Source organism: Oratosquilla oratoria, chromosome 4 (genome assembly GCF_046742065.1).
Source record: "Oratosquilla oratoria isolate Oo_2021 chromosome 4, ASM4674206v1, whole genome shotgun sequence".
Taxonomy (NCBI): domain Eukaryota; kingdom Metazoa; phylum Arthropoda; class Malacostraca; order Stomatopoda; family Squillidae; genus Oratosquilla; species Oratosquilla oratoria.
This window is the reverse complement of record NC_134780.1, coordinates 21,377,575-21,394,464: the sequence shown is the minus strand read 5'-3', so window position 1 is coordinate 21,394,464 and position 16,890 is coordinate 21,377,575. Positions and strand designations below refer to the sequence as shown.

The following is a 16,890-nucleotide window of genomic DNA, read 5'->3' as shown; positions in this document are numbered from 1 at the left end:
CAAGGGTTTGCCTCTGCTGGAAAGAAAAAAGAGATTGTCATGTAATAAATAGCAAATATATACAAGAACAATATGATCTGTATCTGATCATATTAGTCATTCAATAGTAATATTCAGTCAGGTTCTCTTTTGTAAGAGACCTGTGACCCCAAGAAACTGGCCATAGCCAGTGATTCAATCCATGAGTCATTCAGTGAAGAGATCTTTAATTGCTGTCTGGAAAAAGTGAGTGTAGAAGTCTAGTATAAGGTGCTCTGTGTGTCTCCTGTATGATGGTTGCATCTGGGGTAATTGGAATCTTGTCCAGCTGATTCTTTGTTGGTAAAGTTTAATGTATGGTGGTGTTCTAAATATAGATGTGATAGTGATCTCTCACTTGTCTTGGGAAATTTCTTGGGAGGTTTGAAGTGTACAGTTTGGCAGTCTGGAGTATTTGTTTTGTGATTTGTATATATATTTGTATGGATTATGGTCTTCCACAAGAGATATTACAGGCTGTGGATTAATTGATTGATTTTGTAAGGATGCATTATTGGGTACTATGGGAAGGTTATTGTAGGTATTTGAGGAGAATAGTGCTTTTTATGTTGTATTTGGTGAGGAGGGGAGGTGGGATAGTGAGGATTGGTTGCAGGTACTGGGGAAGCATACGAGAGGTGTGGAAGGAGGAAATACTAGGAAGGCAATTGTCATTGGGAAAAAAAATTATGGGGGCTATAAGAAAACATGAGATACAAAGAACTTTAAAGGGGATGAAAGCTGATGAAGCACCTGGATTGGATGGTGTCACATAGAGTTTCTGATGAAAAGGGAGCAATTGTAGTGGATTGGCTGGTGTGTGCCTAGGGGAGGGGAATGTGCCAGGGAACTGGAGGAATGCCTGTGTAGTTCCACTATGTAGGGGAGAATGGGACAAATGAATTTGGTAGCTTTGGAGGTATGTTTGGTGAGTGTGGTTGGATGAGGAAGTGAGAGGGTGTTGATTAAGAGGATCAGGAAGGAAACGGGTAGTGTGATGATGAGGGGAGAACAATGTGGGTTTGGGAGGGGAGTGGGTATGTGGATTGAGTTTTTGTGGTGGGGTGGATGTATGAAAGGTTTTAGAAGGAGATAAGCAATGTTGTTTGGGCATTTTTGGGTCTGGAGAGGGCATGTAGTAGGGTTGGTATGGGGTCACTGTGGGGTGTGTTGCAGATATGTGGAATGTGGGTGAGGACTGTTGAGCACAGTCAAACTTTTTATGTAAGTAGTAGAGCTAGGTAGAGAATGGAGAGTGATTAATTTGAGGTGAAAGTGGTGTTGTGTAATGTCATCATGGTTGTTCACTGTATACATGGATTGGTTGGTACATGAGGTGAATGCAAGGGTGATGGGTGGTGGTTTGAAGCTGTTAAGTGAGAATGGAAGGAAGTGAGAAGTGAGCCATTTGTTGTTTGTGGATGACACTGCACCTGTGGCTCAGTCAGGGGAGGGATTAAAGCAGTTGGTGGCAGAGTTTAAAGGGGTAAGTACATACCTATACCATACATATACCAAAGGCTTTTTTCCCCATTATAAGGGAGGAAGTAAAAAAAAACAAAGGCATAAAAACCACTCCCACCCATTCCATCCCTATCACACTCCACTCCCCTCCACCCTCTTCCCTCCCTCTTATCTCGGCACCTCCTGGATGACAGGTCATCCCTGCATCTTGTCCACTGCCCTGGGTCAGAAGCAGTGTTGCAAGACACAGCACATCCACAGCAAGGCCACTTCATTAAATCGGTGACCCCCCCCCCTCTCCTCTCCATCCCCTCATGCAGAAAAGGAGAAGACGGGGAGAAATCCCTTCGGGCTGTGTCAAGTTGTTCTCACACATACTCCCTCACCCCCCATCCCCCAACCATTCAGCCTCATGCATCATATCATCATCTATATACAACCATTCTCCATTCACCCGTCTTCTCTCCTCTCTCGTCCTTCCTCAACAGACATTCCCCTCTTTCCCAAAGCCCCTTTTACCCCAGCCATCCATCTTATCCTAGGTTGCCCCCTCATGTTCACTCTTTCCACCTCTGCTTTCCACACCTCTTTTACTAGTCTTTCTTCACTCATTCTTTCCATGTGTCCAAACCATCCCAATACTCTTTCATCCACCCTATCTCCCAACTCCCTTTCCACCCCCGTTCTCCTCCTTACCTCCTCATTTCTCACTCTATCCAGCCTAGTAACCCCTATCATACTTCTCAGGCACCTCATCTCAAACACATTCAAACTCCTCCTCTCTTCCTCTCTTATGTTCCATGTTTCTGTCCCATACAGTGCTGTTGGCACAATCACTCCTTCATACAATCTCCTCTTAGCATCCATTCCCAAATGTCTATTTCTCATTACACTTTTTAATCCTCCAAGGCATTTACTCGCTTCTCTCAATCTATATTCTACCTCCACTCCACCCTTTCCTGCAACATTCGCACCCAATTATCTAAAACTATCCACTTCCTCCAGTTTCTCTCCCTTAATACTCACTTCCAGTCTGCTGCCATTTTCACCCCTTGTACATCTCATCACCTTACTTTTATCCACATTTATCTTCAACTTCCTTCTTTCACACACTTTCCCAAACTCTGTCACTAACTTCCTCAATCCCTCCTCTGATCCTGCTACAAGCACAGTGTCATACGCAAACAACAGCTGGCATATCTCCCACTTTTCTCCATTTTCTTTAACTATATCCAATCCCTGACCCACCACCCTTGCATTTACCTCTCACACCACCCCATCCATGTATAAATTGAACAGCCAGGGTGACATAACATATCTCTGATGAAGTCCCACCTTTACCTCAAACCACTCACTCTCTCCATTTCTAATCCTGACAAATGCTCTACTACTCTCATAAAAACTCTTGACAACTCCTAAAAGCTGTCCTCCTATCCCATATATCTGCAATACCTCCCACAGTGCCTTCCTGTCTACCCTGTCATAAGCCTTTTCCAGATACATAAAAACCCAAAAAAACATCCTTACCTTTTAATATAGCTGTCTCACATATCTGTCTTACCACAAAAATCTGATCTACACAACCTCTACCTGTCCTAAATACATACTGTTCCTTACCAATTACTCCCTCTTTTCCTCTCCTAATCCTCTCAATCAAGACCTCCCATAAGCCTTCCCAACTACACTTAACATGGTAATCCCTCTGAAACTACTACTCACACTTGTCCCCTTTTCCCTTGTAAAGTGGAACTATACAGGCACTCCTCCAGCACTCTACCCTCTCTGAAACAAACATTAAATAACCTCACCAGCCAGTCCACCATCACTGTATCTCCTTTTCTCAGACATTCTGCATGACATCCATCCAGACCAGGTGCTTTACCTGCTCTCATCATCTTAGCAGCTGCCTTCACTTCATCCTTCCTCTCCTCCATTTTCCTCACTCATCACGGTAATTTTCTTAGCACTTCCCACTGCAACTCCCTTTCCCTCCCTATCCTCCTTCACTTTTAGCAACTCCCTAAAATACTCTGTCCATCTTCCTCTTACTGCCTTCTCTTCCATTATCATCTCTCCATCTGCACCTACCTTCTCTTCTCTACTTGATTTGCCTCCTCTTCCTTTCATAATTTCTTTCAAAAACATCTTTTTATTACTTTCAATTTTTTCTGTCATACTCTTACCCCATTTCACATCTGCTCTCCTCTTTGCCTCCTTTATCTTATGATTTATTTCTCTTCTCTTTTCTTTGTACCTCTCATATGTTTCCCTTGTCCTGTTTTGTAACCTTCCTTCTATTTCCTTCCATCCTCCTTGTTCCACACATCATCTTTGCACACCTTGTGACTCCCTCCTTGAACCATCCCTATTCCTCCTCCTCCTCCACTCCTAGTTCTACTCTATTCTTCACTCCCTCCCACTCCTCTATCAGCTTCTTCCTGTACTCCTTTTCTTTCTCACTTAAGCAGTTCACTCTAAGCACCTCCCTTCCTTCTGTCCTTTTCCTCTTTCTCCATCTATCCTCCACTCTCATCTAACCTTCCAGAAAATGATCTGATATTCCCCCACTCTCTCCCCTTAGAACATGTGCATCCTTAACTCTTCCTATCATACTCCTATCTACCACTACATAGTCCATTAACGCTCTATCTACCATCTTTCCATCCACCACCCTCTCCCATGTGTACTTATGCTTGACTTTCTTCCTAGACACTGTACAGAAGAGTAACAAAGGGTTGGGGGGCTAGCATAATGGAGGGACAGTCACAGTATAATAAGTGTCATCATTTCTCAGTGAACAGAGTCCTCCTCTATCACAGACAAAATGAGGTGTGGCTCTGGTCTGTAGGGGCACCCCATATAGACCCTAAAGTATCAACTGCATACTACTTTGCCTCAATAACATGCAGCCAATACCCCAGATGGGGTAAGAAGAGAAAAAGTAAATTTGGGCAAAAGAAAGATGATGAGATGTACAAGAGGAGAAGGTAGAGGTGAGTCTTAAAGGAGAGAGGTTGGATGAAGTGAAGAGGTTTTAAGCATTTAGGGTTACATATAGCAAAGAATAGAGGAGTTGATGTAGAGATAATTTTAGAGAAAGGGAAACAATATGTCTGGAGCAGACAGTGGTTAAAGGGTGCCATGAGAGGTAGGATCTACAGATGAATGCATGAGAAAATTGAATGAAGGGGTGGTTGTGACTGCAATGCTGTGTTAAGTGTGGGCTTGCAGTTTTGGAAAAGGCAGAAGAAGGGAGAAGTGCACATGTATTTGAAACATAGTGTTTAGGAAGTGTGGTTGGGGTTGAAGGGATAGATGGGATGGGAATTGAATAGGTGAGGCAGAGAGTGGGGTTGAAAGTAGAGTTGGCTGGTAGGGTTGATCAGAGAGTGCCATGATGGTTTGGACATTTAAAAGGAACAAGTGAAGAAGGTTTAGCAGAGGGAGTGTGGTGGTGAAAGGTGGATGAAGTGGATTTGAAGGAGGGTTGGTTTTGGGATGGACAGATTTGATGAAGGGGGCCATAAGTTCAGGGGGAGTGTCTGTTGATGGGAAGGGGGGTTGTGAATTGATGAGAAATTGATGTAGCATGGGAGGGGATTTTTTCTTGCCTACTCTGTAAATTATTGAATTGCCATGTAATGAAGTGATGGATCCCTATTGTAGAGCTGCTACATTTCTTCTGACCTGAGCAGGGGGTGAAAGATTAGGAGCTAAGATGAGGGATAACAAATGGATAATGGATGGGTGTGGACTGAAGGGCAGGTGAATGCTTTGACAAGGCTACACCCCTTGTAAGGGAGAAAGGGCATTTTGGTGTATGTATATAGGGGGTCACCGCAATTCGACAGGGATGGGGCCATCTATCATCGGTCGAACCTGGGTTTTGTCGAATCATGATGCAGTTTTTCCCATAGGAATACATTGTAATTAGGGGGGATAGGGACCAACCTCCAGCCCAGACCCCCCAAAATATCACTATGACCTCTAAAAAACTTTAACTTAGACTAAATCAGTAATATTAAAGGCTTCATTTATGTCTAATTTTGTGTATTAAACACATTAAGCTGCTGTACAGTACATTTTTGGTGCTGGATGTTGTGGTCTGCAAGTCCTCCCACAGTGACAAGGCATGCTCCTGCATGAGCCCCATGCTGATCGGCGTTGTGTCCTGTCCTCTATCCACTTGATCAATATGCCCTCCATCGTGTCGAGACAGGAGTCCCTTGAGCCACGGAGAACAAGGGAAGTCGTGGAAGATGTTGATGCAGCGGCCTGGCGGTACTTGTCCCTTTTCTTCCAAATTGTTGATACTGTTGATCTCGGGACACCCATTTCCGCTGCAACGGCAGAATGAGCCATACCTGCCTCACACTTTCTTTTAAGCTCAAGCTTATCTTTGAAAGGCAGGAAAATGTGTTTCTTAGGGGTGGGGCTGGAGGTGGATTTGCGCGGCATGGTGGAGGTGGAACAGCGGAGCGTGGCTTGCCTTGACGATGACTGGGGCGAGAGTGAGAGAGTGGCGCATCGGGAGTGGTGGCAAATTTGACCAGGTGCGTGGCGTGCGAGATTTGAATGTCGAATTGTCGAGTCTGGCTGTCGAACCTTGAGGGCTGGGTATAAATTAGCTACTGTCGAATTTGTGATAATTCGAATTGCGAACGGTCGAATTGCGGTGACCTCCTGTATATGCATTCAGATATATATGTACATGTATTTATTTACATTCATCTGCAAACAGAAATTAAAACCTTCCCCATAGAATATCATATAAAAATGATAAGTACACTCACCCATCTCATATTGCTCAGTGTTGAAAAAAAAATTATAACCTAAACATATACAATAATCCACCATTTGTACCACCCATTACATCCACACAAAAACACATTCACCTAGATCACCAAACAGATTAATCAAGACAGACCACCAAATACCAACACCATCAGCCCCACAGAAAAAAATTACCCTCAAGAGAAGTAAGAACCACATTGATATGCCTACATTTACGATACCATCCAGCCCACCCTTAACATAGTATCAACACAGAATAGGCCTTGTCACAGAATCCCGTCTGGGGTATTGACTACATGTTATTGTGGCAAAATAGTATGCAGTTGATACTTTAGGGTCTATATGGGGCGCCCCTACTGACCAGAGCCACACATAATTTTGTCTGTGATAGAGGAGGACTCTGTTCACAGAGAAATGATGACACTTTTATTATACTGTGACTGCACCCGTCATCTGGGAGGGAGGGTGGAGGGGTGTGGAGTGTTTTCGGGGATGAAATGGGTGGGAATGTTTTTGTGCCTTGTCCTTTTTGGCTACCCCCCTGGTAAGGGGGGAAAAAGCCTTGGTATATGTATGTATGTATGACTCTCCCTCCATTATGTTTTCACCCAACCCCTTGTTACTGTCCTGTACCATTTATCTGAATATTAATTTCCTTTTTTCACCTATCCTGTGGTGGGGGATAGAATACTGCCACCAAGTATTCCCACTTGAATTGTAAGAGGTGAGAAAAATGGCATGGGGATTAGGACTAGGCATCCTTTTCCCTGTAGCCCTACAGGGGACTTCCCTAAAAAAAAAAGTAAAGGCATAAGAGGGTCTAGGAGTTTTCCAACCAGTACCCTAAGGTTTGGGTCTTTTAATAAGCATGGATGTAGTACAGATGAGAGTAAAAGGGAAGAGATAGGCAGTATGTTTGTGAGAAGAAAGATGGATGTGTTGGCTTTGAGTGAAACTAAGTTGAGAGGGTGGGGCGAGTGTGAGTTTGGGAGTGTAGTTGGGAAGTTCTCAGGAATGAAGAGAGGGCGAGGGAGAGAAAGGGTGGCTATACTAGTAAGTGAAGAGATAGGTAAACGTGTAGTGGAATGGAAGGAGGTTTCTTCAAGGTTAATGTGGATGAAGGTGAAACTGGGAAAGGAGATGTGGGTTTTTGTAAGTGCATATAGGCCTGGTAGTGAGAAGAGTGTAGAAGAAAGGGAGGCTTTTTGGATAGATTTAAATGAGTGCACAGAGGGATTAGGGAGAAATGTCAAAGTAGTAGTATTGGGAAACATTAATGCTAGGGTAGGAAATGAACCAATAGATGGTGTGGTTGGGAAATGTGGAGTTCCAGGAAAGAATCGTAGTGGAGAGTTGATGGTGAAGATGTGTCTAGAGAGTTGATGGTGAAGATGTGTCTAGAGAGTTGATGGTGAAGATGTGTCTAGAGAGTTGATGGTGAAGATGTGTCTAGAGAGTTGATGGTGAAGATGTGTCTAGAGAGTTGATGATAGCAAATACAGTGTTTAGGAAGAAAGTCAAGCATAAGTACACATGGGAGAGGGTGGTGGATGGAAGGGTAGTAGATAGAGCATTAATGGACTATGTAGTGGTAGATAGGAGTATGATAGGAAGAGTTAAGGATGCACATGTTCTAAGGGGAGAGAGTGGGGGAATATCAGATCATTTTCTGGTGGAAGGTAAGTTGAGAGTGGAGGATAAATGGAGAAAGAGGAAAAGGACAGAAGGTAGGGAGGTGCTTAGAGTGAACTGCTTAAATGAGTAAGAAAAGGAATACAAGAAGAAGCTGAGAAAGAAATGGGAGGGAGTGAAGAATAGAGTAGAACTAGGAGTGGAGGAGGAATAGGGATGGTTCAAGGAGGGAGTCACAAGGTGTGCAAAGATGGTGTGTGGAACAAGGAGGATGGGAGGAAATAGAAGGAAGGGTAGTGAATGGTGGGATGAGAAAGCAAAGAAGGTTGTAGAAGAGAAGAAGCGAGCTTTCACATATTGGTTACAAAATAGGATGAGGGAGTCATATGAGAGGTACAAAGAAAAGAGAAGAGAAATAAAGCATAAGATAAAGGAGAGCAGATGTGAAATAGGGTAAGAGTATGACAGAAAATTTTGAAAATAATAAAAAGATGTTTTGGAAAGAAATTAAGAGAGGAAGAGGAGGCGAATCAAGTAGAGAAGAAAAGGTATAAGGTGCAGATGGAGAAATGATGGAAGAGAAGGCAGTAAGAGGAAGATGGACAGAGTATTTTAGGGAGTTGCTAAATGTGAAGGAGGATAGGGAGGGAAATGTAATTGCAGTGGGAAGTGCTAAGAAAATGACTGTGATGAGTGAGGAAAATAGAGGAGAAATAAGGAAGGATGAAGTGAAGGCAGCTGTTAAGATGATGAGAGCAGGTAAGGCACCTGGTCTGGATGGATGTCATGCAGAATGTCTGAAAAAAGGAGGTACAGTGATGGTGGACTGGCTGGTGAGGTTATTTAATGTTTGTTTCAGAGAGGGTAGAGTGCTGGAGTCCTGGAGGAGTGCCTGTATAGTTCCACTTTACAAGGGAAAGGGGGACAAGTGTGAGTGTAGTAGTTTCAGAGGGATTAGCTTGTTAAGTGTAGTTGGGAAGGCTTATGGTAGGTCTTGATTGAGAGGATTAGGAGAGGAAGAGTGGGAGTAAGTGGTGAGGAACAGTGTGTGTTTAGGACAGGTAGAGGTTGCATAGATCAGATTTTTGTGGTAAGACAGATATGTGAGAAAGCTATATTAAAAGGTAAGGATGATTTTTGGGTTTTTATGGATCTGGAAAAGGCTTATGACAGGGTAGACAGGAAGGCACTGTGGGAGGTATTGCAGATATACTGGATAGTAGGAAAGTTTTTAGGAGTTGTCAAGAGTTTTTACAAGAGTAGTAGAGCATGTGTCAGGATTAGAAATGGAGAGAGTGAATGGTTTGAGGTAAAGGTGGGACTTCGTCAGGGATGTGTTATGTCACCCTGTCTGTTCAATTTATACATGGATGGGGTGGTGGGAGAGGTAAATGCAAGGGTGGTGGGTCAGGGATTGGATATAGTTAAAGAAAATGGAGAAAAGTGGGAGATATGCCAGCTGTTATGTGCGGACAACACTGAGCTTGCAGCAGGATCAGAGGAGGGATTGAGGAAGTTAGTGAAAGAGTTTGGGAAAGTGTGTGAAAGAAGGAAGTTAAAGATGAATGTGGGTAAAAGTAAGGTGATGAGATGTACAAGGGGTGAAAGTGGCAGTAGACTGGAAGTGAGTATTAAGGGAGAGAGATTGTGAGGAAGTGGATAGTTTTAGATACTTGGGTGTGAATGTGGCAGGAAAGGGAGTGTAGGTAGAGGTAGAATGTAGATTGAGAGAAGCGAGTAAATGCCTTGAAGGATTAAAAAGTGTAATGAGAAATAGACATTTGGGAATGGATTCTAAGTTGAGATTGTATGAAGGAGTGATTGTACTGACAGCACTGTATAGGGCAGAAACATGGAACATAAGAGAGGAAGAGAGAAGGAGTTTGAATGTGTTTGAGATGAGGTGTCTAAGAAGTATGATAGGGGTTACTATGCTGGATAGAGTGAGAAATGAGGAGGTGAGGAGAACAGGGATGGTAAGGGAGTTGGGAGATAGGGTTGATGAAGGAATATTGGGGATGGTTTGGACACATGGAAAGAATGAGTGAAGAAAGACTATTAAAAGAGGTGTGGAAGGAGTGAACATGAGGGGGCGACCTAGGATGAGATTGATGGCTGGGGTAAAAGGGGCTTTGGGGAAGAGAGGACAGAAGACAGGAGTGAATGGAGAATGGTTGTATATAGATGATGATGTGATGCATGAGGTGGAGTGGATGGGGAATGGGGAGTGAAGGACTATGTGTGAGAAAAACTTGACGCAGCCCAAAGGGGTTTCTCCCTGTCTTCTCCTTTTTTGCATGAGGGGACGGAGAGGGGGGTCACCAATTTAATGAAGCGGCCTTGCTGTGGATGTGCTGTCTTGCAACACTGCTTCTGACCCAAGGCAGTGGACAAGATGCAGGAATGACCTGTCATCCAGGAGGTGCTGAAATCTGAGGGTGGAGGGGAGTGGAGTGTGATAGGGATGGAATGGGTGGGAGTGGTTTTTATGCCATTGTTTTTTTTTTTACTACCTCCCTAAGGGGGAAAAAAGCCTTTGGTAAATGCATGTATGTACAACCTGCACATAGAAAACACTAAACACCTCATCATACACTGCTTTGCATTAACAACCCCTAGACAATAATACAGTATTTCTTCCCTGTGTGACCTATGGGCCCACCTGGTGGCTGTTACTGGATACATGGGAGCTGTGGGTGTCTTGCTAGAGAGACCTGTGGTTGATTGATTGATTGTTTGATTGATTGAAACATATATACACAGTATAACAAAATCCTTTTCCCCCCTTATAGGGGGGCAAGTCAAAGCATGCACCCATCCATTGTTCCTCCCATCTTAGCACCTCATGGATGAAGGGTCATCCCTATCTCTTGCAATATATACCTGTATACAAAGACTGAAGGGCTGGTATATAATATATACCCCTAGACATAGTACATCAACATGATCAAAATTATTTTAACTTTAACCTTTTTTTTTTAAATAACTTTCAACCTTAAACATTTTGCATTCATTCAACAAACCAAAGCTATCCGTCTTGGTAGTTGAAAAGATAAAACTGTATTTCTGAAATTCAGTAATGACAATTTATAATACTTTCTTTTTTAGTCTGATCAGATACATATGTATTAGAAATTATACATATATTTTTTATCCCTAATTTATTTGTATCACCAGGACTTAGCAAAGAGAGATGAGTTGTATCATTTACGTGTGTACCAGAAGGGTGCAGAGGACAAGGGCTATGTTTCCACCTTTACTCGAGCGGTGAGTATGGAAATGCCTGTTGCAAATTAGATATTTTCTGGTCTTATCATATTTCATGGTGAGAAGAATATTAGGCTTGTTTTGTAGGTTTTGTTTGATTTGCAGTTTATTGTGATACTATTGTTCCTTTGATTGTTGCCTCAAGTTTCTTGAAGTGGAAAACCCACAGTGGTTGGCAATGGGTCTCAGTACCTCCCACAGATCTCTTTGACAAGAAACTTTGGACTATTTTCTGTATTGTATCAGTGCGGGACTGTATCTGTGTCACTGGCTCAAAGTGGTAGGGAGAGGAGAGCAGTTGCCATTTGTCAGCTGTTGTTGAGTGAAAAAGTCCAGAAATACAATTGGAACTGAGAGACAGATCTTGGCTCTAGTCCAGAGACAGTGTTAGCCCCTCAGGGCAATATAAAATATAGCTGCCTTAATCCAACCTGGCTAGGGAGGTCCCCCCCCCCCCCACCAGTAATGACCTAGTATGAAAAAGTTACTGCCCTGACAACCATGGCAGACACCCTAGTCCAGATAACACTGGTGTAGGAGTAGTCCATATTCCATGGTTGCCATACCTTGTAGAAGGGAGGTGGCAGAATCAAAACACATCCTACATCACAAGCAAACAAAAACCTCTTCAACCAACCATCTCATCTCAGCATTTTGAGAATGAAGGGTTGCCCTGTTCCCCATCACACTGGTTGAAACAGTAGTAGTAGTACAGCAAGCTGCAACCAAGCAACTCAAACAAGCTACCCATCATAAAAACTCGTCATTGCCCATCAATTTCTTCTGTCCACTTCATGTAATGTCATGGCATTCTACATGTTTTCTTATCAAAGAGGTATAGTGAATTCCAGGTATACATAACCTGTTGTATTATTGAAACTACACTGTTCCTCTTCTATTATGTATCTATCATGATATTCTATCAAAATTCTACCAAGCACCTACTTAGGATGTTCAATGAGCTAATTCCTATATTTGAAAGTACAGACCTATTGGTAAAAAGTTGTCTTATATTTTGCAGTGCCAGTTGTATGAAAGTGCCTTAGCTGAGTTCCTGAGTGTACAGATGGACCACACTCTTGGTGGTCTAAGTGGCATCAGCATTGCCACACCAGTTGTTACTTGCAGAGGGAATGAGGTGGATCAGCTCATGCAGCACAACTCAACAGTCATTGTCCGCTCACCAACACCTGCTCCAGTGTATGTATTCCTTATGACTTAGGTTGTGCCTCTAACTTATATAATTTAACAAATGGTGAAGGGTGCTTCTTCTTATTTATTAATTGTTACATAAAGGTTTAACCAGTAATCATATGAATATCGAAATAAACACCATCTGAGGACGGAGTCTTTATTAGTACAATGTTTCCCTTGTTACAGCTTTTTCAAATACATAGTCATAATACACATGACTGAGATTAAATAAGAAGAACTGGGGGAACGAGGGGAGGGAGGGAAATGAGAGTTCTTATTTAATCTCAGTCATGTGTATTACAACTATGTACTTGAAAAAACTATAACAAGCGAAATGTCATACTAATAAAGGCTCTGTTCTCACTTGTGGTGTTTATTTTTATAGACTTGTTGGCAACTGCCATTTTCATACAACTGTATGAATATTTACTCATATTGGTTTTTCATGTCACTGACCTACAACTCTACTTTTATTAAATCATAACATGGATACATTCATGGTACTTACAGTATTGCTATGCATTTCAAGACTAGCAACCATATGTATATTTACATTGTATCATGGTTTTCCTTGTATAAATAGAAATGTAGCTGAACAAATCAAACACAAACCTCTTCACTCCGGGGCACATCGCATGTCTGGCAGCATTAGCTGCCCGACGTGCGATGTTGCATCATAATAATCGCATTATAAAAAATAAAGTCACTGCTCAATCGCACGTTCTCTTTCACCCGTGAATTTTGATAATCATAGAAAATATGATGAAGCCAGTTTAGAGAGAATGAGGGTCACGCAGGTACGACTACAATAAATATAATCAAGACGCTGATGTTGGCATCATCGCGTACCCACTTGCTCCTCATGACGCCTATGTAGGCGTCACCGTATGGAAGTGGATAAGCACTGCAGAATGAAGCACTGAGAATAACAGGATGCACCAAAACCACCCCAATAGGAACCTACATCTAAAAACCAAAATCCTCATAATAGGACATTACATGAAGATGACAGGAACGCTATAACAGAACCCTGAACAACACACACTCTTCACACTACATTTTACATGCACCACCAACAGAACCCTGGCTGTTCAACTTATACATGGATGGGGTAGTGCGAGAGGTAAATGCAAGGGTAGTGGGTCAGGGACCTACCACTGTTCATTCATTTTTGTTAGTTTTTCCTCTAGACTTGCTAATCGAGAGAGGTTGTCATCTCCTCCCTCATTAAATCCATAGAAATAATTTTCTCCAACTTCCATTGCGCTATTCTTATCTATATTTCTAATTTTTACATTATTAATAATTTCTTCAACTTCACCTGTCGTCTGCACATCTTTTGTTGACATTCCTTCAGACGTCTGGGGCCCATTCATCCCCTTCCTCATTTTCTTCCATTTTCCTCAATAATCCCTCCCCTTCTCCTTTTCTTCACCTTCCCACTACACCACAAGCTTTCCCCTTCCCTACTAATACAACACAGGTACTCCCTCATCATTGAGATCCAAGAATTTTTTATGTATTTATTTTTCTGTTGTTCCAATCTTCTCTGTCACTTCGACTGTCGTGTGTGTACAGTATTTACATAGTTGTATTTCACGGGAAGGGGAGCTATGCTCATTGTGTCCTGTCTTCATATCTCATTTTATCCAGACAGTTTTTAAATTCGTGTATCGTTTTTGCACACACCACATTTTCATCTAACTTGTTCCAAACGTCTATTACCCTGTGGGGAAAGCTGTTCTTTTTCAGGTCTCTTCTATAACTGTCTTTCTTGATTTTCTTTCCGTGTCCATTTGCATCTCTACCATCCCATTTTATTAGATCTTCTCTATCAATAGTTTCTATGCCTTTCATGATTCTATAGTTATCAAGTCTCCTCTCTCTCTTCTTTGCTCTAATGTCCGTACCTCAACTTTTGCTAGTCTCTCCTCATATGACAGTTCTGAGAGTGTTGGTGCTAATTTCGTAATTGCTCTGTATTCTTTCAAGTTTCATTATACATTTTTTGTACTTGGTGACCACGTTGTCACTGCATGCAGTACTCCAATTTTGGTCTTATCAAAGTGACTACTATTTTCTTCACCATTTCTTCGTCCAGGTATGTAAATGTTACTTTGATTGTTCTTATTAAATTATAAATTTCTCAAAACATTTTGTTTATATGTTTCTCAGGGGACATATTATTCATAATAATGACTCCCAGGTCCTTTTCATATTCTACTTTTTTAATTTCTTCTTCTCCCTAGACTTTTCACAGGTTTCAGTTTGGAGTTCACTTTGAGGTGTTTCGTTTATGAATACCGAGCTAAAATAATTGTTTAGGATATTACACATTCCTTCATTTGAATATTCAAGTTGACCATCATCAGATAACATTGGTCCACTATTATCTGCTGACAGTCAACTTGAATATTCAAATGAAGGAATGTGTACTATCCTAAACAACTATTTTAGCTCGGTATTCATAAACGAAACACCTCAAAGTGAACTCCAAACTGAAACCTGTGAAAAGTCTAGGGTAAACTTGCTCACTATGGTAGATATAACAAAAGAAAAAATTAAAAGGTGTATAGATAAACTCAAAATTAATAAAACACCAGGGCCTGACGGTTGGCATCCAAGAATCTTAAAGGAAATGAAAAATGAGATTGTTGTTCCATTAGAAATTATTTTCAAGAAATCCATCATATCCGGAGATGTCCCAAGAGAATGGAAGCTAGCTAACGTTACTCCCATATTCAAAAAAGGTGACAAAAAGAAGCCAAATAACTATAGGCCTATAAGTTTGACTTCAATCGTAGGAAAAATAATGGAAACTATCATAAGAGATGCTATCGAACATCATTTAGAAAGTAACCGTTTGATAAATGATAGCCAGCATGGTTTCAGACGGAAACGTTCTTGCGTGACTAACTTACTCGAATTCTACAACACAGTTATCTCGAATCATGACAAAAGAAACAACATAGATTTAATATATCTAGACTTTGCAAAAGCTTTTGATACTGTCCCACACGAAAGACTACTTACTAAATTAGCTTTACATGGAATAAGTGGTAGCCTATTAAGTTGGACTAGTAATTGGTTGAATGGTCAAAAACAGAGAGTTGTTTTAAATGGAAAAACTTCTAGATGGAAAAATGTTACAAGTGGAGTTCCTCAGGGTGGCCCTGAGGAACCCTGAGGAACTCCACTTGTAACATTTTTATAATGGGTGACTTTAATTGTAAAGAAATCTGCTGGGAAGAGATGAAAGTGAAGGGTGGAGATGACCTATGGGGAAATGTACTACTTGATATGATTCTAGAACATACAATGACACAATGGATACAAGAGAATACTAGGTATAGAAATGAGGAAGAGCCATTGATACTAGTCCTAATAATCACATCAGAACCAGAAATAGTGGGCAAGATTGAATATAAGACACCACTAAGTAAAAGTGACCACATATTAGTAGAACTGGAACTAAATGAGGAAAAATACATGAGAAAAAAATGAACAATATAGAAAGGGAAGATTGATGTATGGATTTTTTTTTTTTTTTTTATAAAAGTTTTTTTTTTTTTTTTTTTTTTTTTTTTTTTTTTTTTTTTTTTTTTTTTTTTTTTTTTTTTTTTTTTTTTTTTTTTTTTTTTTAAAGCAGACTGGGAAAGGATACACAAGGAGGAAACAACAGTAGAAGAGAAATGGAAACTTTTTATGTAAGTTAATAAGGAAGGAGTGGAAAAGTATATTCCAATACAAAAGCAAGAAAAATGATATGTAAAATGTTGGTACAACAAAAGATGTAGAGAGTTAAAAGATAAAAGGGATAGCTTGGAGGAAATGGAGGAAAAAAAAAATGGAAAATATATACTGATTATAGAAATGAATACAGTATGTACAAGTGCGCAGAGAAGAAAAGAGAAAACACGAAAAGGATGTCATAGAAAAATGTAAAGATCAACCAAAACTATTTTATAGATTTGTAAACAACAAACTGAAAAACAAACAAGAATTAGTGAAACTACGACAAGGAGGAATAGAATACACAGAGGAAATAGAAATGGCAGAAATTATGAACAAGCATTTTAAATCGGTGTTTACAAGGGAGAACATACAACTGAGAGATGACAAGTGGAAGGGGAAAGTCCCCCCTTCGAAAGAAATAGAAGTAACAAAGAATGAAATAATGAATCACTTGAGTAATTTCGATGTCAGAAAAGGGCATGGTCCAGATGAAATGGCAAACTGGATTTTGAGAGAATACAGGGACGAACTAACAGACAAAATACATAGTCTAATAAGCAGTTCATTGAAGGAAGGAAAAGTTCCAGAAGATTGTAAAAGAGCAAATATAGTACCAATACATAAAGAGGGAAACAAAGAAGGCCCTACAAACTATAGACTGGTCTCTCTTACAAGTATGATAGCAAAAATTTGTGAAAAAAGTATCAATATTAGAAAGGTAAAGCATTTGGAAAAAACAATGTACTAAATCCGAGGCAGTTTGGATTTAGACAAGGAAGATCATGT

The 16,890-nt window shown here is 40.9% G+C and overlaps 1 protein-coding gene across 5 annotated transcripts in view; it reads left to right on the top strand.

The window, feature by feature from the left end:
* EMC10 (ER membrane protein complex subunit 10) overlaps positions 1-16,890 on the top strand; it is a 63,535-nt gene that overhangs the window by 18,928 nt on the left and 27,717 nt on the right. For 4 of the 5 annotated variants that reach the window (XM_076183596.1, XM_076183592.1, XM_076183591.1 and 1 more), the window contains 2 exons: positions 11,086-11,175; positions 12,197-12,375. In XM_076183596.1, the coding sequence (XP_076039711.1) occupies positions 11,086-11,175; positions 12,197-12,375 (269 nt within the window). The remainder of the gene's footprint in view (positions 1-11,085; positions 11,176-12,196; positions 12,376-16,890) is intronic. The other variant, XM_076183595.1, reaches the window with a different exon arrangement.